The following is a 27,097-nucleotide window of genomic DNA, read 5'->3' as shown; positions in this document are numbered from 1 at the left end:
AAGAAACAGAAAGACATACAGAGCTCCCACCAGCTGATTCACTCCCCACATAGCCAGGAAAGGGAAAAGCCAAAGACAGGAGCCAGGAATTACTCTAGGTTTCCCACGTGGGTGAGTGGAAGGAACCCGACTACTTGAGCCAACGCCGCTGTCCCCAGTGTGTGCGGCCATAGGAGGCTGGAGTCAGCAGCTGGAGGTGGGTCAGGCAGTACTGGATGTGCACATCTGCACTGCTAGACCAGATGTCCAGTCCTGAGCTCTACCACCAGGTCCAGCATTGTGGCACAGCAGATTAAGCTGCCACCAGTGAGACCAGTAGCCACCATGAACACTAGATCAAGTTCCAATTGATCCACTTCTTTTTTTTTTCTTAATTTTTTTTTAAATTTATTTGACAGGTAGACTTATAGACAGTGAGAAAGAGAGAGACAAAGAGAAAGGTCTTTCTTCTGTTGGTTCACCCCCCAAATGGCTGCTACGGCTGGCGTTGCGCCGATCTGAAGCCAGGAGCCAGGTGATTCTTCCTGGTCTCCCATGCAGGTGCAGGGGCCCAAGCACCTGGGCCATCCTCCACTGCCTTCCCGGGCCACAGCAGAGAGCTGGACTAGAAGAGGAGCAACCGGGACTAGAACCGGCACCCACATGGGATGTCGGCGCCACAGGTGGAGGATTAACCAAGTGAGCCACGGCACCAGCGCCCCACTTCTTTTTTTTTTAATATTTATTTTATTTGAAAGAGTTACAAAGAGGCAGAGGCAGAGAGAGAGAGAGAGAGAGAGAGAGAGAAGTCTTCCATCCGCTGGTTCACTCCCCAAACGGCCAGAGCTTGACCAATCCAAAGCCAAGAGGCAGGAGTTTCTTCTGGGTCTTCCACATGGATGCAGGGGCCCAAGGACTTGAGCTTTCTTCTACTGCTTTCCCAGGCCATTGTAGAGAGCTGGATCAGAAGTGAAACACCTGGGACTCTAACCGGCACCCACATGGGATGCCGGCATTGCAGGCAGCAGCCCTACCTGCTACGCCACTGCGCCAGCCTCCCAACTGTTCCACTTCTGATCCCAGCTTACTGGTAATGCATCTGGGAAAGTAGCAGCAGATGACCCAAGTGCTTGGGGTCCCTGTTAGCATCTCAGGGATTTTGCCTTGTGGGTGATCAGCTCCAAGTCTCTGCAGAAGCAGGGCCACTGCTGTCCCAGAAGCTGTGAACAGCGGGCATCACTCAATTCACAACCTGGGATGGGGAAGACAGAGCCCTTCCACTCCTCATTCATCCTTAGGGCTCAGTCTCCGCCCTGTGATTCCTGCCATCTCCAGCGTCCACTGCTCAGGCTGCCCTGCACCCCTCCCTCAGGCTCGCACTGAGCCTCGCTCTGTCTGCCCTTCCCTGCCAGCTCCCTGCCAACCACACAGTTTTAGCTTTGCTTGCAGGAGTGGCTTTTTCTCTATTCATAGCCTATGGAGAATTTCGTCTCCCATGACCTAAATATTTTAATGAAAAAACATCCGTCTTTTCTGGATCCACAGAAGAGAGCTGACGGTGTGGGAGCGTGTTCAGAATTTGCTTTCGATGGATGATCTTGACCCAGAAGTTCAGAAATACAGATGGCTTTCATTCGGCAAACTGCTCCTCCAGAGACCCAAGGGGAGGGGCACACACAGGGGAGATTTGGGGTCATGTAGGAAAGTGTTCTCTCTGCGAATGTTAAGAGGTTCGGATAAGAGGGAGAACAGAGTAACAAGGACGTTAAGTCACAGCCTTGACCCTAACTCGTGTTTGGCCTTGAGCATTCCAAAGAACCGCTCAGCTTCATCTGTAATATGGAAATCATCACAGAGTTTCTAATAACTGCTTGTGACCATGTTAAGGCAATAGATTCTAGGGCTCCAGTCCCAGGGAGAGAATGGGCCAGAGCTGGGCCCTGGGTCTCAGTGCCTTCACAAAGCACCCAGGTGGTCCCAATAAACCTGTCCTATGAATCACTCCCCTGGAGAACCAACCTACTACGACAGTCAGACATCAGCATGTAAGTAGATACATTAAGTACATCTTTATTCTATCGGAGATATTAGTTTTTGTCACGCTTTTTATGTGTAGTAGGGTTGCTAATTGGGGCCATTATTTAACACACTAATTCTATTTGAACAAGTGTTCTTTTTTTTAATTTGTGGGTAATAGGGACAAATTAATTATTTGGCAAGGGTCTAGCTGAACCTCCCTAATAATCATCATGCAGCTTCTTTCTTTTTTTAAGATTTATTTTATTTATTTGAAAGAGTTACAGAGAGACGTCTTCCATCTGCTGGTCACTCCCCAAGTGGCCGCAGTGGCTGGAGCTAAGCCAATCTGAAGCCAGGAGCCTGGAGCTTCTTCCAGGTCTCCCAAGTGGGTGCAGGGGCCCAAGGACTTGGACCATCCTCCACTGGTTTCCCAGGTACATTAGCAGGAAGCTGGATTGGAAGTGAAGCAGCCAGGACTCGAACTGGCTCCCATACAGAATGCCAGCATTGCAGGCCGGGGCTTTAACCTGCTGTGCCACAGCGCTGACCCTTATGCAGCTTCTTAATGCACAGTAGAACTATGATTTGCAAAGTTTCCCTACAGAGCAGACTCGATGTTAATTATCATTCCTTTCTTCAGAAGAAAAGATTAACCCCAGAACATAAACAGTTATTCATCATGTGACTTCCATCATCCCTACTTCATTGAATTATAGCCTGGCCAGAGGACACTGGATTGGTCATGACCTGTCGCTCTGTCTCTGTATCTGTCTCTCTCCTTTGCTTTCATATATTGCCTGAGACATTCTATGTCAACCACATAAGCTAAAAATGGTCTAACTATTGCCATAGATATTTACTGTCACTCCTACTTTCCTTTTATGGTAATCTCATGATATATAAAAAATTTAGAATATATTCACTTCCATTCTGCCGTTGAGAAACACTGCAAAAAAGAAAATCTCCTTTCAAATCCTGTCTCAGGGTGAAACGAATGAGTGAGGCCTCAGGTAAACTTTCTTATAAGCAGGAAAGGGACAACAATCCATGCTGAATGATACCAAGAAGCTCTGTGCCCTTATTTTAAGCATTTCCTTTATGATTGTTTCCTGTTTCCTGCTTTAAAATGCTGCTTTTACTGTAATAGCTGAGCTAAAATTACCTACTTAAAAAAAAAGTTGCCCTCCCTTGAAGAACAGGGATTCACAGATGCCATGATGTTTTTGTCCACTCTACCTGTGAATTGTAAGTTTTGTAGAGAGTAAAGTGTGAGGAAGTTATCTGTGCCGTGACCAGTGTGGGCCACCTCATCCTTCCTGAAAGTTCAATGGAAAATTAGGAGAAGCCTGGCCGCAGCAAAAATGTCATCATAATTTTAAAAAAAATACATGAAGAACCAATAAAAGACAAATGAGAAAAGGAAAATTCGCATAAAGCTTCTTTATGTACTTATCCCACGCTGATGTCTCGGCCAACAGGTGCACGCCAAAGTGTGGCTTGAGCTTCTGATGGAGATGATCACTGAAGAGCCCCTGGGCTCCCCACTCACATGCAGGTGACTCACAGAGGCAGCACGGCCATTCCTGAAAGTGTTACATAAGCTCAGACACCAATTGTTGAGGCACATGTTCTAAGCTAGGGTAGAGACCTTTCCTAGACACTGGGAGACTCAAAATCAATAAAATGTTTTTCCATTAGGAGGGCACAGTGGACTATGAGGAAAAGAAAAATATCTAGAATTATAATAAAATTCCTTAAGTACTACAATAAAGTTATATGCAAGATTGCATGGACAGAAAAAAAAAAAAGGAAGTTTGTGCCAGAGAATGGTCTTAGAATGTGTCAGAACACTTTTCACAGAAATGGCTTCTGAGATGAATATCAGAGAGAAGAGACAGAAAAACAAGATAAATGACATTTCAGATACAGAGAACAGCACACACTAAAGTCTCAGTTCTTACCATCTCAGTCAGGGCCGCCAGCAATGTTTTCTTGGCTGTGCACACACACAAAAATTTGGAAAATAAAGACTGTCCATTGGCTCTGCTTGGACTGAAATCACTTTAGCTTCTTTCATGTGTTCATTTTCAAGACTACTTGGTATGCCATGGAAGAATGCATCACAATTTTAAAAAGTTTCTTTATTTATTTGAAAGTCAGAGTGACAGAGTGAGGAGAGAGTGAGAGAGAGAGAGAGAGATCCATCTTCTATCCACTGGTTCATTCCCCAAATGGCCACAACATTCAAGTTTAGGCCAGGCCAAACTAGGAGCCAGGAACTCCATCTGGGTCTCTTCTATGAGAGGCAGGAGCCCCTCTCAGTACTCAGTACTCAGCACTCTCAGTACTCAGTACTCAGGCCATCTTCTGCTGCTTTCCCAGGTAGGTTAGCAGGGAGCTGGATCAGAAGCAAAGCAGCCAGGACTCCAGCTGGTGCTCCTGTGTGGGTTCCATCATCATAAGAGGAGGCTTAACCTGCAGTGCTACAATGCCAGACGCCACCACAATTTTTATTCATTTTCTTTTTCAGAGGCATTTGGATTTTTTCCAGTCTGGGGTTACTGTGAATGATGCTTCTGTGAATATTCTAATTTTTTTTAAAACTTTGTTTTTCATTTTATTTGAAAGGGAGACACACAGAGAAAGGAAGAGAGAGAGAGGCAGAGAGAAGTCTACCTTCTAGTGATTCACTTCTGCAACACCTGCAATGGGCCAGGCCAAAGCCAGAAGCCTGAGATTCAATCTGGGCCTGCCATGTAGGTGACAGGGAACCAAGTTCTTGAGCCATCATCTGCATCCCAGGGTGTGTGTTAGCAGGAAGCTGGGTCACAGAGCAGCCTGGACTCTAAGCAGTGCTTCTCTATGGGATATAGATGTCCCAAGAGACATCTTAACTGCTGCACCAAAAGCCCGCCCCTCTGTGAATACCCTTGCACAAGTCTTGGTGCACAGGCGATGCATGCCTATGGGCATGGTCCTAGAAGTAAAACTGTTGATTCTTAGGGTTTGCAGAACTTCAAGTTCAGTAGATAATTGCAAACTGTTTCCCCAAACAACCATTCCAATTAGCACTCCCTTCAGTGTGTCAGTTTGTAGTGCTTCAGATCCTCACCACATAGTCTGTAAGTGGGTTATTTTTAAAATTATAACCATACTAGTAATCTGTGGTGATAGCTTGTTAGGATTAAAACATATGCATTAAAACATTTGCATTTCCCTGATTAGGAGTTAGATTTAATGTCTCTCTGGGTGTTTTTAGCTATTTGAAAGCCTCTTTTATTGAGTGCTCAGTCTCTTGGCCATTTTCCTGTTTGCTGTTCATTTGTTTCTTATTGATTGGGAGGCTATCGCTATATATATTCTAATCACAGACCTTTGGCAAATATCTTCCTTTCTGCAACGCGCTTTTCCACTCCCTAATGATGACTTTTTCTGTGCTTTTTAAACAGAAGTTCTGAATTTTCACTTAGATAGCTTTCTCTTCGTGATTAGTGCTTTTGTTCAGTTTTACCTTTTTGTAGTCCCCTTAAGATCACTACTCTAAAGTCCCAAAGATTTTCTCTTAAATTATCTTCCAGTAATTGGATTGGTTCAGCATTTACATCTATAATCTCCTCGCATCGACTGTTTCTGTGCCATGCCAATGGTCATAAATTAAATGTTCCTGTGTGTCTTTCTCCAAATCTCCTATGCTATACCACTGTTCTTTCCAATATTTGCAACAATATTACACTGTCTGATTTATTGTACATTTATAACGAGTCTTGATATACAGGGAACAAGTTCTCTTATCCTGTCCTTCAACAGGGTCCGTCTCCTTGTGTCCATTTGCATTACCACACGCCTTTCCAAACTAGCTTACCCATTCTTGCAGCATTCCTGCACCATTCCTGCACACATATAGGCTTTGCACTGAGATTGCTTTGAGTCTATAGATCAATCTGGAGAAAGAATTAACATGATAAAAACATTAAGCCTTCCACTTATTAGATCTTTAATATCTCTCAGTAATATTATATACTTTGCATAAATGACTTCCATATTTTATTAGATTTATTCCTAAATACATGACACTGTTAGTTATAGTGAAAGATTTTTTTAAAAAACATTTAATTTCCTAACTACTTGTTGCTGATATGCAATTGGCCTTACAGAAACCTTGCTAGATTCACCAACATTTTATTCGTTTGGATATTTTATGTTCATGGTTGTATCATTCATGAAAACTGACAGCTTTATTTCTCCTATTCCAATATTTTTACCATCCATTTACTTCCCTTGATAATTACATTGGCTGAGTTCTCCAATACGATAGCAAATAGAGGTAGGAAGAGTAAACCTTCCTGTTCTGTTCCCAATCTCAAAGAAACGTCTTCAAAAATTTACTATTAAGTATATTATACACTAAGGGTTTTTACAGATACCCTTCATTAAATCAGGCAAATCACCTTTTTCACAGTTATCTTCAAATTAGGATCTGGTAGTTCCATCCCTGGAAGCTTTCTCCCAAGCAAAGCTAAAGTCAAATAACAAAGTGGGAGAAAAGATGGCCAAGCTGCAGAGCCCAGAACTGACCTCCCTCCAGGAGGCCATAACCCTGCCAGGTTCTGTTTTCTCATTCATGGTTACAAACACTGTGTTCCAGGGCCCCTGTCACAACTGGAAGTTTCATCCGTCCTTGAGCATAAGTAAGTTAGTTTTGCACAAAGCAAAATGTGTTCTTTTGAAAGATTGTCATTTCTCCTACAGATGTGTTCTCTCAAACAACAAAATAGTGTTGTTTAGTATTTTTCTAATAAAATAAATATAAAATATGTGGTAACCTAGAGTTTTTAAACATCCTTATTTGACAAAGTACAACATTAGCAACTTTTTGCAAACCCATCTAAAGTCTTTCATTGAAGTCATTGGTCTAAGAAATGGAAAGATTTGGAAACCTCTGACCTAATGCATAGCATTTGCAGTATGGGCAAAGCAAAAGGAGCCTATGGATTCAAGAGATCAAGAGGGAAAAAAGAACCTATTGTGGGGAGCAACTGAGACTAGACTAAGTTACTGGAATTAAGACTTATTCTATGCATCTGCTCTCCCACAATATGGCGCTGGGGAGGAATAAACTTCTACGCAGCTGCCTCTCGCCAACTTGACTGATAAGCTGCAGGAGCTGATCCTGCTCCTGATTGGAGGAGAGCAGCATGCTTGGCGTGTGGGCAGCAGAGTTGGGATTGGTGGAAGAGGACTATAAAGGAGGAGAGAAACAACATGCACCGGGAACATCTGAAGGAACACCTGAGCAGCCCCCGAGAGAGCCGGCCGGCGGTGTGCCGCTCCTCCGCGGAAGCGGGGAAAGTGGCGGGGGTACCGCCCCTCCACGGAGGTGGAGGGGTCGGCAGCCAACCCGGGAAGGACCAGCAGCAAACCCAGGAAGGGCCGAGCAGACAAAAGAACAGCGCAGGGTCCTGTGTCGTTCCTCCACAAAGAGGGGGAGCGACACCTATAAAAGGAGAAGTAAGCCAAGGACAGTGAGAGCTCACGAGGTCAAGGGGAAAAATCTTTCAATCTGGGGCATGGATGTGTCCAAGGCTTCAGGGATCCCTGTACAAAGGAGACCACAAATGCTGACTGGATTTAGTAACCAAAGGGTATTAGTGAGCCCACTGAGAATTGCAGTGCAGCATCAAGGCCAACACTGAAAGCTGAGAGTTAAAGAATGAAAAGGTGGTAAAGACAGAGTGACCTTGACCTTGGGATTCTTCTGAGAAAGGGAGTTGTGAAAATGAAAAGAGCATCTGAGTTCCAAAGGCTGGAGGTGCAGTAGGGTTTGGACAAGATCTTCTTGTTTGTCTTGTAAACAGAAGTTGATTGAATAAGCTGAATAGACAAATGCATAGTGTAGAGGCAACCAGTTGGAACATCTACAAAAGAAAGGAAGTAATTAGTGGAGAGAGAATCTGAGAGAGGGAGCAGGAGAGTAAATGGAGAATGGAACAGACATGGAAAGCCTTAACAGGAGCCAAGCCGGAGGGAAAATCTTCATCTTTTGTGCCTTATAAAAGAGGTGTCCAAATCCTGCATGCAGCTTCTATTAGGCTCAGCCCAAGCAGCCTATATGAAAGAGACCACATGCCCGTGCGAGGCACAGTCTATCCAGACGTAGCAGCAGTTTTAGGTGCTGGTAAATCTGTCAACTGCTGGGATTAGAATTTGGAAAAATGCCCACTGAGAGGAAGAATAGACAGTGGAAATCCACAGAGCCCTCAGTGAATTAAGAATCAGAAGAGAAGCCAGTGAAGGGACGGAGAGATCACCTCTCTCCCCTGCACATTCCTCAGGCCCTCACCTCGTCTCTCTCCTCACAATCACTCTCCTCAGGGTCTCTTCCCTTCACCCAGCCCACTGCGCATCTCTGAATTCGCTGTGCTCAGGTAGAAAGAGGTGGGCTCTCACATTCTGCAGAAAAGGTGAGCGGGTAAACACAGACAATACTTCAGTCCAAAAGAATGCACCCCGAGGTGAAGCTTGTGCTCAGAGATTGTCACTTAGAAGATTTTGCAAGAGGGATTTTCAGAAGAGAAGTGATATGGGTTGGGTATACTCTGAGTGTGTTCCCCAAGGGTGAACTCTATGAAGGGTTGAGCCTTCAGCAAGGGGATGGGGTCATGGGGACACTGTACTTGGGAGGGGTTAAGTGGCTCTCAGGGGACTGTAGAATATCTGGGAGTAGGCCCCTGAGGGTCTTTTACCGGCATTCAGTATCTGGTGTGTCCTAGAAAACAGAGGCTTAGAAACACTCAGTCAAGGCAAGAATCTGAAAGTGGATCAGGGTGGTAAATGAAACTGGGCAGAAATCCTGCATAAAATGACTACTATGACAAAGTAATATTATCAAGGCTGAGTTAAGGGGGGGGGGGGGAATGGGCAGGATAGGCATTTTGCACAGCAGGTAAGAAGCCACTTGGGACACCCACATCTCACGGGAGTGCTTGAATCCAAGTCCTATCTCTGCTCTCAATTTCAGCTTCCAGCTAACACATACTCCATTAAGTCAAGTCAGCAGGTGACAGCTCAAGTGGGTGGGTCTCAGCCATCCACATGGGAGACCTAAATGGAGCTGCATGCTCTTGGCTTTGTCCTAGCCCAGCCCCAGCTGTTGCAGGCATTTGGGCATTTGAAGAATGTACCAGCAGATGGGATCTGTCTTTCTTGTGCACTCTCCCTCTTGCTCTTGCTTTCGCTCTCTCTCTCTCTCTCTCTCCCTTTCAAATAAATAATGCAATAAATAAATGAACCAAGAGGTCAATGTATCTTCATCCACCCTAACATAAAAGCATTTTTAGGAAGACATTCCTAGCTTCCTTCAAACAACCAATATGTCATCTATCCATCAAAGGTGGGCTTTTAGGGGCACTTAGTCTAAAAGGTAGGCTTAGGGGGCGGGGCTGGATTCACCTCTGCTTCTCATCAGAGCTGCCCAGGATGGTGTAGCTGTTCCCTCAGGGACCTCACACCTGAACTCCAGGCGGAAATGGACTTTGTCTGCCTCGTAGACTGATGGCAGAGCCTGGTGCATACTAGGTACCCGGTTATCATTTTTCTGGATATAAAACAAGTGTTTCCGCTGATGCCACAGTCAGTGGACTCTTTAAGGCAATTAGCAAAGGCTTTACCTGCAATTTCTGCATTCACTCTGCTGCTCTATTTTCCATCCATGGAGGTGATGTCATCTGAATTGTGTTAGACTCCCCTAGGAGATGTGTATTGTAAAAAAAATGGCCTCCCCAGCCACAGTTCTCTGTTCTTCTCCTGGGACCATGGAACCAACATCTCTGGCATTAATGTCAGGTTAGGTTCAGCCAGAACATGGGCTGGGAGGATCTTAATTTTCTGCCACTTCATGCAGGATCAGCATTGGTAGAAAACCAGAGAAAGCAAAGAGGACTGGCACGTTGCCTTCGATTCTGAAGCTGAGTACCTAAAAGATGGTTCTCGCCTATTGTTTCCCAATAGGCCAGGGAAAGTGTGGGAGGGCAACAAACAAAAATCACTGATGGGCAACAATCCAGTTGGTTTCAAATGGCTTCCAATGAGTTATTTTAAAATCCCTTTGTACATATTCTGTGTAACATTCCCCATTTTCATCCATGTTGTTACAAATGATAAGATTTTCTTCTTTTTGTTTAGAGATTTTATTTATTAATTTGAGAGGCAGAATTATAGGCAGAGAGGGAGAGACAGAGAGAAAGGTCTTCCATCCACTGGTTCACTCACCAAATGGCCACAATGGAAAGAGTTGGGCTGATCCAAAGCTAGGAGTCAGGAGATTCTTCTGGGTCTCCCACACAGGTGCATGGGCCCAAGCACTTGGGCCATCTTCTGCTGCTCTCCCAGGCTATAACAGAGAGCTGGATCTGAAGTGGAGTACCTAGGACTCAAACTGACATCCATATAGGATGCCAGTCTACAAGTGGAGGCTTAGCTTACCACACCAAAGCATCAGCCCCAAAATTTCCTTCTTTATTAAGGTTGAATTACATTCCATCATGTATATGTGCCACATTTCCTTTATCTATTCATTTATTGATGGACATCTACGTTGATTCTGTTCTCTTGGCTATTATGAATTGTGCTACAATGAACATGAGAGTGCAGGTATCTCTTTGAAATATTGATTTCACATTCTTTGGAAATATACTCAAAAGTGGAATTTCTGTATGATACAGTAGTTCTAACTTAGTTTTTTGAAGAAACTCTACACAGTTTCCCAAATTAACTATACTAATTTACATTCCCAACAATAATATACAAAAGTTCTCATTTTTCTAAAAACTCATGAACACTTATTTTGTATTTTTTGGAATATCCATACAGAAAGGTATGAAATGATATCTCATGGTTCTCATTTGTAACTGCTGATAATTGGTATATTTCTTTTAAGAAATGTTTGTTTAGGTTCTTTGTCCATTTTTAATTAGGTTGTTTGTTTTCTTGATATAGATCTCTTTGAGTTCCTTATATATTTTGGATAATTTTCTCCAAATTTATATGTTGCCTCTTCACTGTATTAATTATTTCCTTTGCTGTGTAGAAGTTTATATTTTAATGTAATCCCAATCTGTCTAATTTTGGTTCTGTTGCCTGAGCTTTTGAAGTAAAACTCAAAAAATCATTGCCACATCAATGCTTTGTAGTTCCCCCTGTGTTTTCTCTAATAGTTTTAGGATTTCATGTCTGACATTTAAGTCTTTAATCCATTTTGTAATGATTGTTTTTGTCTATGCTGTGACATCAAGGTCTATTTTCGCTCTTCTACATGTAGATATCCATTTGCCCAGCACTCTTTATTGAAAAAAAAAATATTCTTTTCCTACTGTGTGTTCTTGGCACTATGTAAAAAATCTACAGACCCTAAATGTTTGAAATTATTTGGAGGCTCTCTATTCTATTCAATTCCAGTATATCTAGTTTTATGCTAGTACCAAACTGTTTTTGTTACCACCGCTTTGGTTTTTTCAACTTTTATTTAATAAATATAAATTTCCAAAGTACAATTTTTGAATTATAGTGATTTTCCCCCCATAACCACCCTCCCACCCACAAACCATCCCATCTTCTCCTGCCTCTCCCATCCCGTTCTTCATTAATATTTATTTTCAATTATCTTTATATACAGAAGATCAACTTAGTATATACTAAGTAAAGATTCCAACAGTTTACACTCACACAGACACATAAAGTATCATTTGAATACTACTTTTACTGTTAATTCACATAGTACAACACATGTACTCCCTACATGGGGAGTAAGTGCACAGTGACTCTCGTTGTTGATTTAACAATTGCCAAGGCTATGGAAGCCTGTTGAGTTCATAAACTCCGACCTTATTTAGAGAAGGCCATAATCAATGTGGAAGTTCTCTCCTCCCTTCAGAAAAAGGTACCTCCTTCTTTGATGGCTCCTTCTTTCTGCTGGGATCTCACTCACAGAGATCTTTCATTTAGGGTTTTTTTGTTTGTTTGTTTGTTTGTTTTGCCACAGTGTCTTGGCTTTCCATGCCTGAGAAACTCTCATGGGCTTTTTAGCCAGATCTGAATGCCTTAAAGGCCGATTCTGAGGGCAGAGTGTTTAGGGCATCTGCCATTCTATGAGCATGCTGTGTATCCCGCTTCCCATGTTGGATCATTCTGTCCTTTTTAATTCTATCAGTTATTATTAGCAGACACTAGTCTTGTTTATGTGATCCCTTTGACAATCCTATCTTTATGATCAATTATGAACTTATACTGATTACTTTAGCTAGTAAGATGGCATTGGTACATGCCAACTTAATGGGATTTGGAATCCCCTGGCATGTTTCTAGCTCTACCGTTAGGAGTAAGTCCAAGGGAGCGTGAGCCAAACTGTACATCTCTTCCCTCTCTTATTCCCACTCTTATTTTTAACAGGGATCAATTTTCAGTTAACTTTAAACACCTAAGAATAATTGTGTGTGTTAATTAAAGAGTTCAACCACTGGTATTAAGTAGAACAAAAAAAAAAAAAAAAAAAAAAAAAAAAAAAAAAAAAAAAAAACCACTAAAAGGAATAAAAGAGTAAGTTGTTCCTTGACAGCCAGGACAAAAGCTGATCAAGTCATTGTTTCTCACAGTTTTGTAATGTGGCTTGATATCAGGTAGTATAAATTCTCCAGCTTTGATCTATTTGCTCAGAATTGCTTTGGCGGCTCTTTGTTGCTAAGATTGCTTTGTCTCCCTCTTCTTTGAACCCTTCTCTGAACTACACCCTCTGCTGCTGCCTTTAGTTTGTTTTAGACTTTTTGTTCCATTTCACCTCATATGAACTTTCCTTGCCATATTGCACATCAGTTTCTTAAAGAAAGAGATGATATATTCTCTATATTTCTACATCATCAAACACAATGCATTATATGTTGTAGCCCCTTAAATTGTTTAGGAATGAAACATCACATGTTTTGGATGTCAACTTATTTAAAGGAATATGAACTGAAGCATGATTTGTATCATTCAGAATTTTCTTAACTTTTTATTCATTTTTAAAAATTTGGATTAACATTAGTTACTTGTATATTTTATAGGGTACAATATTTCAACAGTTACAGCCGGCGCCGTGGTTCAATAGGCTAATCCTCCGCCTTGCGGCGCTGGCACACCAGGTTCTAGTCCCGGTTGGGGTGCCGGAATCTGTCCCGGTTGCCCCTCTTCCAGGCCAGCTCTCTGCTATGGCCCGGGAGTGCAGTGGAGGATGGCCCAAGTGCTTGGGCCCTGCACCCACATGGGAGACCAGGAGAAGCACCTGGCTCCTGGCTTCGGATCAGCGTGGTGCGCCGGCCACGGTGGCCACTGGAGGGTGAACCAATGGCAAAGGAAGACCTTTCTCTCTGTCTCTCTCTCTCACTGTCCACTCTGCCTGTCAAAAAAAAAAAAAAAAAAAAAAACAGTTACACACACACATTCCAATTATACAAAGCAAATAGCTCTTCCATCTTATTTTTTGCACACTAGAGTTATCTCACTGTTTGTGGAACACCAGAAACCATTATCTGCATCAGATGGCATTTTGGAACATTATTCTTTGGTAACTTTTCAAAAAAATAAAATATATATGTTCTATGGTGCCGGAAGAGTGAAGAAAGATTATTACTGAGAAATTCTCATTCACCTGTTCAGTGCTCCCCTCAGCTGTGTGTCTGATTGGGTCCCCCTAGAAATTGTCACAGAAGCTATCAACATTGCCTTCATTTTATAACCCCCAGTTTTCAATGAGAACAGTCTCTTACCACTTCCCCAGATGGCAGGAAGAACAGACAGCAGAACATGCCTTTCACAGACACCAAAGCTGCTGTTCAGATATGCCCAATACAGCAAGGCTTCTTAGTGATTTTTTAAGTTGTATCATTACAGAACAGAATAACAAATGAATCACAGAGCAGACTAAATGGGATTTTGCCATCAGCATTAAAATACAAGTCTTCAACTCTGAGAAGCTTAAATTTAGAAAGAGTCTTCTCCCCCCTTTCCTTTTTTTAATTCTTAAATGACCCATTCATTCATTTTAAAAATTATTAAGGATAAAGTAAATACTAAGCACTAAGCTATGCCACACGGTTTTAGGATGAGGAGGAAAAGAGGAAGGGGATAGATTTTTTTTCTCTCTTTATAAATTTATAGCTTCAGATGTCTTCAGGAAGATGCAGGAAAGAAATTTATTTCTGGAGTCTAAGAAGTCCATTATCAAGGTGTCAGCAGATGATGAGGGCCATCTTGCTGCGGCATTTTATGGTGGAGAGCATCACATAGAGAGAGAGCGCACCACGAGAGAGGCAAGGAGAAAAAGAACATGTGCCGGATGGAGCAACCTGGCTTTTATAAATGAGTCCAATGATAGCTAACCCACTGCAGTGATAACTAACCCACTCCAGTGATAACAGCATTAATCCATTCGTGAAGGTGGAGTCCTCATGATCTAAACCACCTCTCACAGGTCTCACTTCTCAATACAGTACAGTGACAGCTAAATTCCAACATGACTTCTGGAGGAGACATTCAAACCATAGCATATAGAAATACAGGGATTTAGGAGAAACACAACTGTCAGGTTTTATTTGTCCATGGCCAGCCTTTCCACTCCCCTTCCTTTGCCCACCATTCCAGGTGAGACTCAATTAAATGATCTAGTTCTCTTTTGTTCCTGACAGTTGCTTGTCTGCCTCTGCTTTTCACAAGTTTAGGATTTGGGATTGATCTTCAGTGGGGTTGGCCCTCAAAGGTCACAGTCACCTTCATGATAAACCCCAGAGGGAAACATAATTCCCCACCTTCAAAACATCTCGATCACACAGCCCCAGCTTTGTTTCTAAACTCTCCTTAATCACCCCTTTTTAAACATCAATGAAACGCTATTATTAGGAAGGTATAAGAACATTTTCATTGCCTATTTATCATTTATACAGCTCTTGCTTTCAAAGAGAACTTAAGGCTACTTAAAATCCCCATAGATCTATGCTGTTAAAATAGAGTACCATAAAGGAGTAGGGGAAGCTTTTATTATGAGGTCTTTTGTTTCTTTCACAGAATTCACATAAGAAGTCATGAAATGCTAGGGCGAGTTTCCATAATGCCCAGAGCTAACTTCAAAGTCTGGCTTTCCCATTTTGAGTTAATGTGGCCTGTGTGCCAGCATTGGCCTAAAGTTTACTGGATGCCAGCTGCTCTCAGCAAGCTCTGCACAAGCAGCATCTTGTCTGGTCCCCCAAACCCACCCAGAAAAGGGGTGCTATCAGTAAGCTTATCTTAGATATGAGGACACTGATACTTAAAGAGGTTACATAGCTTGCTTGAGGTCACAAACTGTCAGAATTCTCATCCAGGTTTGTTGGTCTCCAAAGGTTTCAAATATTTTTTAATAGTGGGGTCCCATCCCATTAGTGGGTCATGAAATCAACTTAATGGTTCATGATCGCTTTTCAAATATGTAAGATACAACAGCAACGATCAAAGTTCATCCCATATGGTAACCTGTAAGTGGTAGCCCAAGAAATGTTGTTTCTGTGGTATGAATAGATGTGTGAGTGTGGGTTGGTAGGTAGAGGTGTAGGGACATGGGTTGATGTTGGTGTGGGTGTAGGTGTATATTGATGTGTGTGTGTTAGGGTGTGGGCGTGAGGGGTGAGTATGAGAGGATGGGAGGATGAGGGAATGTAGGTATAGACAGCATGGCTGTATATTGGTGTGGGTGTGTGGGTGTGTGAATATGGGTGGTGTGAGGGATGATTATGTGGGTTGAATGGGAATGTGAGGGGTAAATGATGTGTGTGGGTATGTCTGCTGAATTGTGATACCAACTTTTTATCTCTGTGAGTTACTGTCTTAAAAAATTCCCAGGCCTCTACACTAAGGCAGGCCTACTCGCCCATTCATGCTCCAAGCATAGAAAGTCTACCAGTTTTTATAAATCTACCTTCTGTAGAACTCTCTACAAACAAGAAGTTAAGAGATGTTAAAATCTGTGCCACAGTAGGCCTCTCCCTCTGTGGACAGGCCGACCCCTGTGTCATATAGCAGGGAAAAGTGTTCCTAACATAGCCACACACTGCCTGGGCTTAGCCCAGTTGTCGATACCAAATCATTCACCCACCACTGCAGTGAGCACAGAGAAAAGAACTTCTGCTTTTGTAGGAACAAGCAACCAGTGAGGAGAAAAGCATCCTGGGGCCTTTCTCTACTTAGCTTCCTCAGTCCAGAAGGTCCTGGAAGACACAGCCCCATCACCTCCATCTGTCCCCAGGGAGAGCCTGGCCATCTGCTGTCATCCATCTGGTGCATCTCCAGGGTCATTAGCACTCAAGTACAAGTGCTTGAATAATCCATTCATCCTCTCTGTTGCACAAGCTTCACGTGCGCCAGTAACTCCAGCTTAGATTCGCTGTCCTAAACTGCTGCCCTTTAGCAAATGGCATCCTTTCTGATCAGGGAAAACCAACAGACCTCCCCCTACCTTAGGAGAGCTCTTGGGAGGCCCTGAAGAGGTCACTATATGGCAGGTTTTGCCCAGAGGGCGAAGACCTCACATGGGCATTTTCTCAAAAACCAGAGTAGCACTGCCTTTGTCTTCTCAGTCCTCATTTCCTCTATACATCAAGATAATAATGTCAACCATACAAGGGTGCCATTGCAATGAACTAAAGGAATAGAAAATACCAGCACAAGGTTAAGGACACCTTATTCCCCATCCTTCTGCACTGACCCTAGACCATGATGCCAGCTTTCCACAGTATTTTTAGGGGCACTTGGCCAACATCCATTTCTATGTCTAAATTCTCCTATGTCAATTTCTGTGAAGTTTCAACTTGAACTCCTTTTTATTTTTTAGAAAATACATAATTTTACTAGCCAATTTACAAATAATATATCTCTTTATTTTCTGAAAAGTACCTCTTCAAAATCGGAGGGTGTTGTGGCACAGTGGGGTAAGCCACTATGTAGAATGTCTGTATCCCAATGAGAGTGTCAGTTGGAGTCTTAGCTACTTTGCTTCCAATCCAGCTTCCCGCTGATGCATCCTGGGAGGAAGCAGATGATGACTCATATGCTTGGGCTCCTGCCACCCATGTAGGAGGACCAACTGAAGTTCCTAGCTCCTGGCTTGGGCTTGGCCCTATCCTGGCTATTGTGGGCATTTAGCTACTGAAACAGCAAATGAAAAATTTATCTCTCTCTCTTTCTCTCTCTGCCTTTCAAGTACGTAAAAATGAAAAAAATAAAAAGTATTTTGAAAATTGAAGGGCCATCAAAGAAGGAGGTACCTTTCTCTGAAGGGAGGAGAGAACTTCCACTTTGACTATGACCCTGTCAGAATAAGATCGAAGTCAGCGAACTCAAAAGGCTTCCATAGCCTTGGCAACTCATGACTAGAGCCTAGGGAGATTACTGACGCCATAAGCAAGAGTGTCAATTTGTTAAGTCAACAACGGGAGGCACTGTGTACTTACTCCTCATGTGGGATCTGTCCTTAATGTGTTGTCCACTGTGAAGTAATGCTATAACTAGTACTGAAACAGTATTTTATACTTTGTGTTTCTGTGTGGGTGCAAACTGATGAAATCTTTACTTAATATATACTAAATCAATCTTCTGTATATAAAGATAATTGAAAATGAATCTTGATGTGAATGGAATGGGAGAGGGAGCGGGAGATAGGAGAGGTGCAAATGGGAGGGAAGTTATGGGGGGGGGGGGGGAGCCATTGTAATCCATAAGCAGTACTTTGGAAATTTATATTTACTAAATAAAAGTTAAAAAAAAAAAAGAGTGTCTCTTACATCTAAATTTCTGGAATTGTTTTGGCTTATCTATCCCTAGATACAGTACCTTCATAAACGTTAATTGGTTATCCTTTCTCTACCCTCCTATTCAGCCTTACATTGGTTTTATATTCCCTGCACAAGATTATGTTTAATTGGTTCTCACAGAGGATTTCCACTCATGAAAAGCAGGTTCCTGATTCAACTGACATCCTGATAGCACAATGGTTCAGAGTTATTCTTGGAGTCAAGAGGGATGGTTCAAACTTGCCTTGTCTCACTTTCCAGATTAACTACTGCAAGCAACATACTTGAATTAACATGGCAGATAAAATCAGCCATGCCACAAGCTGGCTGAAGAATTAAGCCTAAATAATCACTGATCCAAGTGCCTGATACACAGAAAACTCAATGGATATTGGGTTTTATTGCTTAGCATCATTTCCCTGTATCTTAATGTGAGTCTGGATTTCTCTAACTCACACTTAAACCATCATTTTGCTTATACATTCTTTATTATGAGTCAACTCAAATCCTTCTTGAGAAAATTAATAAGTAAATAAATCATCTATTTGATTCAATTAGCTCGTGGTTTTACTTTTCTGTTTCCAAGAGTGCACAGTACCTTGATTTCATTGCAATACAGTAGCATAAAGTATTTGGATTTGTTTGTTATTATCTGGAAGAAGTGAATTCAAAATGTATCTTAATTCCTTTCTTGGTATAGCTGGTGTTAGGGACAATCATGAATGTTTAAAATGCTATCGATCAGGGTGCCAGCGTTTATCCTACTGGATAAGATGCACGTGTTACACATCAGAGCTCTGGGATTCGATTCCCAGCTCTGGATCCTGACTCCGGCCTCCTGCTGGTGCAGACCCTGTGAGGCAGTTGATGATGGCGCAAGTAATTAGATCCTGACACCACGTAAGAGACCTGGATTGGATTCCCAGCTCCTGGAATCAGCCTTGGCCCAAACAGGAAGGGAGGAAACCAGCAAATGAGAGTTCATTCTCTCTCCCTCTCCCTTTTCCTCTCCTTCTTCCCTCCCCATTCCTCCCTTCCTCAGGCCCTCCCTTTCTTCTTCCCACCCTCTCAAATTAGCAAAAAAGTTATCATTAAGAAGATTACACATCATGTGCTAAAATAACACTGGGTAAACTCAACTTATGGAATTATTGAGAAAATTAAATGGAAAGACATAAAAAGAGCTTGGTTATATGCACTGTTGGTTTCTGTTACAAAACATTCTTGTCCTGTCTTTCACAACAGATTTTGCACTGACTGAAGGAAATGTGATCATTCCTTTGTGCCAAAAAGGGTATTTTCCCTGTGGAAATATGAGCAAGTGCCTGCCGCGTGCTTTTCACTGCGATGGTGTGGATGACTGTGGGAATGGCGCTGATGAAGAGAACTGTGGTAAGTCCTCCCACCAGGTTCCACACACACTTCCTAGAATCATGGATCTGCCAGATGAGGATCATAACACACCGCAAGACGTGATTTGCTGTTCTATAAAGAATCCTTTTGTAATGCACATAATCACTCCTCAATTGATTTGTTGCAATAACCTGCCTTTGCATGTGCTTAGATCAGAAATTCAGTGAAGGTATATCTTAAACTGTGCTTGCATGCTTATGTTGTAATTTAAGGGGGCTCTATGATACCACCTAATGGTTGGCTGTTTGGTTCAGTTATAAGAATATCCATAAAATGTTAACAAGTCCATGTAGATAATTAATTGATTGAACAAACCTGTGGTAAGTGCCCATTAGGTACCAGGAGCTCTGCAAGTCACTGGAGCACAGAGGCTCAAGAGAAACAAAGGTATAGACCTTGGGGGTTCCAATGTAAACTAAGAAGACAATAAGTCTGTACACAAATAAGTGAAGTCATCTCAGAGAGTGACAGACACCAGGAAGAAAATTGAACAGGACTATGAAAAAGAAAGTTACTAAATGGGAAGCATATTTAAGGGTGTAACCAGAGAAAACCTTTTTAAGACTATGTTTTAATTGAGAAGTCAATGCAAAAGAAAAAGAAAACAAGTATGAAATATTCTGGAGGACCAGAATTCTAGGCAAAGGAAGCAGCCAGTGCAAAGACCCTGAGACTTAATGAAACAAGATAGTGTTTCAGGGATAGAAAAGTCAGTGTGGCTTGAGCAGGGTGATTAAGTTTATAGACAGAAAAGGTCAGCAGAGGCCAGATAACATAGGGTATTAAAGCCATTTTTAGGCATGAACAGTGAAACTGTACTTATTGTAGAATCCAACCTATTTTTCTGTGCAGAAAAAAAGATGCCAAGAGGCTGACATGTGTAGTTAGACAGTAGAACCCAGATCTCCTGAATCTGAAAGAATCCCATGTTTTCTTCCACACAGAACTGCCTCCCTTTGGTGCTGCCCAGCTAGCAAACAAAATAGGGCCCCCAAGTCCAGGAAAGCTAGGCTCCTGGCTCTGCTCTTCTGCCGCTGCACCCTCACACATGCATCCCCCACAGGGACACCACCTCCTGGCCACACTGCCCGTGAATCACTCCTAGTCAGCCTTTAGGATACAGTTCAGCTGTCCCATTCCCTAAGAAGGCTTCCTTGGCCACACGGAAGCTTTATTTCCCGTCTAGGCTGGGAGCAAGTCCTGCCTGTAACCACCACCTTGGGTGTGCCTGTACCAACACATGAAGTAGACTTCCTGGTCTTTTCTCTGTAGTTGGCCTTCCAAGATATAAACTCTCTCGGAGAAGAGGTCTGTGTCTTCTTTTACTATCACCAGAGCCAGAATAGTAGAGTACCCAATAGGCGCTCAATAAGTGCTCAGTTTTTGGAGAAGCTTTCTGGGTAGCAATGGGCAAGGCCTTCAAAGTCTTGGTCTTTCCTTGTTGTTCCAAGAGAATCAGAGACCATGAATATTACCTCATGAGGATGTTCTGAACCCAAAGTAAATAAATCATGTGAAGGAGCTTAGAATGAAATTAAAGGTATCAGGGTGGGATCAGTGAATATATTAATAAGAAATAGAAATTAAAGGATCTTGAGGTTAAAGAAAGCCAGAGATTAAAGGAGCCTGGGGGCAATCATTTTGGCTTTTTTTTTTTTTTTTTTTTTTGACAGGCAGAGTGGACAGTGAGTGAGACAGAGAGACAGAGAGAAAGATCTTCCTTTTGCCATTGGTTCACCCTCCAATGGCCGCGGCGGCTGGCACGCTGCGGCCGGCACACCGCGCTGATCCGAAGCCAGGAGCCAGGTACTTATCCTGGTCTCCCATGCAGGTGCAGGGCCCAAGCACCTGGGCCATCCTCCACTGCACTCCCAGGCCACAACAGAGAGCTGGCCTGGAAGAGGGGCAACCGGGACAGAATCTGGCGCCCCGACCAGGACTAGAACCCGGTGTGCCGGCACCTCAAGGCGGAGGATTAGCCTACTGAGCCGCAGCGCCGGCCCTGGTTTTTGACTTATGTAAACCTGAGTGTCTTATTTAGGATTTGTAGAAACATCAGCATCAAACAGTATATGCGTATCTTACCACCTTTATCACATGTGTTAAAGGAGTGATGCTTCAAAATTAGGCCTTCTTTGGGTGGAAAAAGAATTTTTATCACAAAAAAAAGAAGGAAACTTGACCAACAAGTAGATCACATTAACATATGTTAAATTGAGGAAAGATATCTCAACAAGACCCATCAGCCTATAAAAGCACCTTGTTTTTATTTAAAAAGGTCAGACAACATAAATCTTATCCTAACTCCTCATTTTATCTTTCAAGTATGTATCTACATATACTTATGCAGCAAAATACACATGAGAAAAATACAGATTATATTTTTTCTGAGGTCTTCAAAATTAAGCTCTAACATTTAAAATATCTGTATTGGAAAGAGGTGATGTTTTTCAATGCATTTGTATTTGTATAAAGTAATTATACATTTGAATTATGTATTTTATGATCTGTATACCTAAAACATTTATAATTCTAAAAACAGGAAGCCCTGCTTTTTCTCCTCTTACTATCTATTTAAAATATTGATCATTCTAAACTCAAACAAATTTTTAATTTTATTTCATTCTCACATTTTTATATGTTTGTCTTACAGCATGATATGTGCTTGCTAGAATAACTGATGTATATTAATCATCATTTCACAGGTGACGCTAGTGGATGGGCAACCATATTTGGCACAGTCCATGGAAGTGTTAACAATGTGACAGTAACACAGGAGTGCTGTAAGTGGTAGTGGTTCAAAGACAGTATCAGCGTGGTGAGAAACATGATTTGTGGTGATGGACTGATATAAGTACAACAGTCCTCCTTTATCTATGGTTTCCCTTTCCTTGGTTCAATAACCTGTAATCAACCACAGTCTAACTAGTAAGCAGATTTTTTTCAGAGAGGGGCAGAGAAACATGATATTCACATAACTTTTATAGCAGTGCACTGTTACAATGGTTCTATTTTATTTGTCATTATTAATCTCTTACTCTGCTTAGTTAATAAATTAAACTCTATCATAGGTATGCACATATAAGAAAAAACATAGCATAGGTAAGACTTGATACTCTTCACAGTTTCAGGCATTGGTGTGGGTCTTGGATCATATTTTCTGCAGATAAGTGGGGATCACAGTAATATGATGAACTTCTTTCAGAATTTCAATTTCAGATCAACATATTTCACTGGCCAAGAGGTCTACTGTCTGCCTATGGGACTGAAGGTAGAGAAAAAAGAAAATGTCCATTTCCATTTGTGCTAATTTTATGAATGAGTCTCTATTGAAAGAATATATAGGTATTGCATAGTTGTGACAACTAGTAAGGTTCTTATTCTGTTTAATTATTTTCTTCAATAAAGATATTGGGAATTCAATGCTTTCCAAACCCTATTATAGGTACTGAGAGTACAGTGATTGCTGAAGTCTGGTCCCAACCCATAAATACCTAATATAGTAGCAGAAAACTAGATTCTGGCAAAAGCAGTGATTGGTTTTATTTAAGGGGCTTGAGCATCTGCAGATTTTGGTACACACAGAGGACCTGGAACCAATGTGTACTGAGAGTTGACTGCAATGTGCATTTTAGAACAGCAATTCATAATTACTGCTTACTATATATACAAACATTATGTATGAAATTATATATGAAAAAGGATAAGATCTAAAAATATATAACTGAAAGTTCTCATACTTTCTTCCTGAACCACAATGGATCCTTTGGCACACATTCTATTTTGTAGATTACCTCTGTATACAGCAGGTAACCATCAAACCTATGGGCTTTTTTGATTATTTGGGTTTTTTATTGTTTTTATTTTTCTTTAAAGATTTATTTTATTTATTTGAAAGTCAGAGTCACAGAGAGGGGTAGACCCAGAGAGAGAGAGAGGTCTTCCATCCACTGGTTCACTCCCCAAATGACTGCAATTGCCAGAGCTGAGCTCATCTAAAGCCAGGAACCAAGAGCTTCTTCCAGGTCTTCCATTTGGGTGCAGGGGCCCAAGGACTTGGGCCATCTTTCCCAGGCCATAGCAGAGAGCTGGATTGGAAGTGGAGCAGCTGGGATTCAAACCGGTGCCCATATGGGATGCTGGCACTGCAGGCCATGGCTTTAACCCACTGCACCACCGCGCCAGCCCCGACTTTTTTATTTTTTTTTTTAATGAAGAGCAAAATGTTTACAAGGAAGATTCTTCTCCTAAAATAATTGGAAAGAATCGATTAGAGCAGTGAGCCCCAGCTGGGACAACTGTGCACCAGAGAATGCTTAGCAGTGTCTGGAGGCACCTTTGGTTGTCACAGTAGACATCCAGGAGAGAAGGCCAGGGACCCTGCTGAACATCATACAGTACACAGGACAGCTTCCACACCAGGGAAAGATGTGACCCCATATATCCATCATGCTCAGGTGACGGAGAAAGAATGATGAAGGAGACAGTGATTATTATGGTGTTGCAGAGCTCAAACACTGAGAACCGGAGTCTAGAAAATGCCACTGGGAAGAGTGGGGTAGAGAGAGAAGCAAGAGGCTTTTCAGAAGAAGAATCCACAGACACTGGGAATGTGACTGGACTGCAGATGAGGGAGGGTGAAGGTTTCTCCCGCAGTGCTGGTTGAGGCAGAACTTGACCATGAGAAATTCCATTATCGGTAAATGAATTTTTCCAGTCACAGGGTTTTTGATCTAGTATTAAATGGGACTTCAAAACGTTAATAAAAAGTGGAATTAGTGCATGAGTATATTTTGACATGAAAAATTTTGAAATCATGCATATGAGATGTCTTTAAACAGTTTATATAAAATGCATGTTGTAAAAAAAAGTGTCTAGAATTCAAAGATTTTTGCACCAAAATAAATCTATATCTTCATTCCATTTTTGAATTCCCCTCATATCACAACTATGCTCAATGTCAATAAACACTGAAGTAAACATATTGTTGATATCTTTAGGCAGTTGAGTTAATTAACATATAGCTGTGGAAAATATTTTCTAAAAGTTTATATACTAAAAGCCATCTTTGCATTACAAAGGCACTCAATAAAACTAAAATTCAATGAAGTTCATTTTTAAAATAGCATTTAAATAATCTTTAAAAAGCAGAACAACTGGAAATAACTTATAATCATATTTAATCAATATGATAACTTTCACATTCTTAACTTCATCAAGACAAATTATATACAGGATCAGTGGGGAAATCAGATTCCAGAAGCATTCTCTCCCCCATCCCACTCCACTCTTCCTCTCTCTCTTTCCCTTACTCATTTTACACACACACACACACACACACACACACACACACTCAGTCTTTGTCGCATAGACTACCTTGAGTACATTTCTCACTCCTTTATATGCAATTTTCTCAATAATTATGTAAGTTCTTTCTTCTGGGTGCTTCAGATAAGTGGATCTTTGGTTTTCTAAGCTTTACAGTTTCTCTCCAACTTCTTTTACCTCCTACTTTCACCTTCATGGGAATGAAAAGAAAGGAATGAAAATGAAATGATATCTGACTGGACTGATGTTAATAAGGAGTAATGGAAGATATGGCAGAGCCTGCATATAACTCTTCTCTCAACTCTAAGTTCAAAAGAGGGATGTTTTGAATTTAATGTTAATCAGCAAGCATTTATCAAGCAATTGCCTTGAGCTAGTCAATTGAGGTAACTGAATCATACCCATTGAGCTTTATTTAATCACACAGTAGTTTTTCTTTTCTTTTCTTTTTTCTTTTTTACAAAAACCCATTCCATTTTTTGAAAGATTTATTTATTTATTTGAAAGGCAGAGTTACAGAGATGCAGAAGCAGAGAAGGAGAGGCCTTCCATTTGCAGGTTCACTCCCCAGTTGGCCTCAATGGCCAGAGCTGTGCCAATCTAAAGCCAGAAGCCAGGAGCTTCCTCTGGGTCTCCCATGCAGGTGCAGGGACCCAAGGACTTGGGCCATCTTCTACTGCTTTCCCAGGCCATAGCAGAGAGCTGGATCAGAAGCTGAGCAGCCAGGACTCAAACCAGTGCCCATATTGGATGCCGGGATTGCAGGTAGCAGTTTTTCCCACTATGCCACAATGCCGACCCACTCTTTATTCCATATTGAGAAGACCTTGTCCCCACATGTTTCAGAGTGAGTTCCAGTATACTTGAACAGAACCTGTTTTAGCCTAAATGTTCCACTTTCCTTGGCAATGTTACAAACAATAAAATACATCAAATGAATTTTTATAACACTCAACAAACATCACCTCTCAATCACAAATAAGCACCTGCACTTCAAATTCCCTATGTTAAATTATGATAAATTATTTAAATGGAAGAAGTTGGTGTGCATGCTGCTTGCTCAGTTCTCTCCAAATGGAGAATTATGTCTGTTATGAAAAGAAAGTAGTTCCAGGTTAAATAATAAGTCTAAAATGCTAATTATGATTAATACTTTATAACCTAATCTGGAGTCTCGGTTCTGGGGACACACACGCACAATCTTTCATGTAGAAAGACAGTTTAGGTTAGAGACTTATACTTGGCAAATATATACCCCTGTATCTTCCAGGAATTGCTGGAGATGAGCAGTTACAAGTTCAGGAATAACCAGTGAACAGGCATTCAACTGAGTTAGTTCTAAATGTTGCTATCAGACTATGTGACTTCACATAAACTTCTTTTTTTAAAAAATTTTTTTAAAACTTTTATTTAATGAATATAAATTTCCAAGGTACAGCTTATGGATTACAATGGCTTCCCCCCTCAGAACTTCCCTCACCCGCAACCCTCCCCTTTCCCTCTCCCTCCCCCTTTCCATTCACATCAAGATTCATTTTCAATTCTCTTTATATACAGAATATCAGTTTAGCATATATTAACTAAAGATTTCAACAGTTCGCACCCACACAGAAACACAAAGTGAAAAATACTGTTTGAGTACTAGTTATAGCATTAAATCTCAATGTACAGCACACTAAGGACAGAGATCCTACATGAGGAGTAAGTGCACAGTGACTCCTGGTGTTGACTTAACAAACTGACACTCTTATTTATGGCATCAGTAATCACCCTAGGCTCTTGTCATGAGTTGCCAAGGCTATGAAAGCCTTTTGAGTTCACCGACTCTGATCATATTTAGACAAGGTCATAGTCAAAGTGGAAGTTCTCTCCTCCCTTTAGAGAAAGGTACCTCCTCCTCTGATGACCTGTTCTTTCCACTGGGATCTCACTCGTGGAGATCTTTCATTTAGGTTTTTTGTTTGTTTGTTTGTTTGTTTTGCCAGAGTGTCTTGGCTTTCCATGCCTGAAATACTCTCACGGGCTTTTCAGCATTTAATAAACTTCAACATCCTCCATGATTAAAAAAAGAAAAGCAACCAGGGCTGGCACTGTGGCACAGCATGTAAAGCCGCCACCTACAGTGCCAGCATCCCACATGGGCACCGGTTTGAGTCCCGGCTGCTCTACCTCCGATCCAGCTCTCTGACATGGCCTGGGAAAGCAGCAGAAGATAGCCCGAGTCCCCGGGCCCCTGCACCAGCATGGGAAACCAGGAAAAAGCTCTTATTTTCTATCTTGAGACACTGGTTCCTAAGATATCAGGAATCAAAGTACTATCCATGGCAGCATGGCAGGGAATTCCAATGAAACAAGGTCTACAAAAGACACAAAATGCTTGCACATTCTAACATCGTCTTGAAAGGTCCGTTACTCTAACTATCTCAGTGCATTTATACAAGTGATAGAGTTGGAATAGTTACTCTAAATTTAAGTAGACTACTCCTGATAGCAGCATTTGTTTGCTCAGAGCA

The 27,097-nt window shown here is 41.7% G+C and overlaps 1 protein-coding gene across 1 annotated transcript in view; it reads left to right on the top strand.

The window, feature by feature from the left end:
• RXFP2 (relaxin family peptide receptor 2) overlaps positions 1-27,097 on the top strand; it is a 77,404-nt gene that overhangs the window by 5,481 nt on the left and 44,826 nt on the right. Inside the window, exons 2-3 of the mRNA XM_089303717.1 lie at positions 19,089-19,235; positions 21,962-22,039. Of these exons, the coding sequence (XP_089159843.1) occupies positions 19,089-19,235; positions 21,962-22,039 (225 nt within the window). The remainder of the gene's footprint in view (positions 1-19,088; positions 19,236-21,961; positions 22,040-27,097) is intronic.

This window comes from Oryctolagus cuniculus, chromosome 9, assembly GCF_051225735.1.
Source record: "Oryctolagus cuniculus isolate XC-2025 breed Fujian yellow rabbit chromosome 9, ASM5122573v1, whole genome shotgun sequence".
Classification (NCBI taxonomy): Eukaryota; Metazoa; Chordata; class Mammalia; order Lagomorpha; family Leporidae; genus Oryctolagus; species Oryctolagus cuniculus.
Note: the sequence above shows the minus strand (reverse complement) of the source record. Positions and strands in the feature narration are given on the sequence as shown.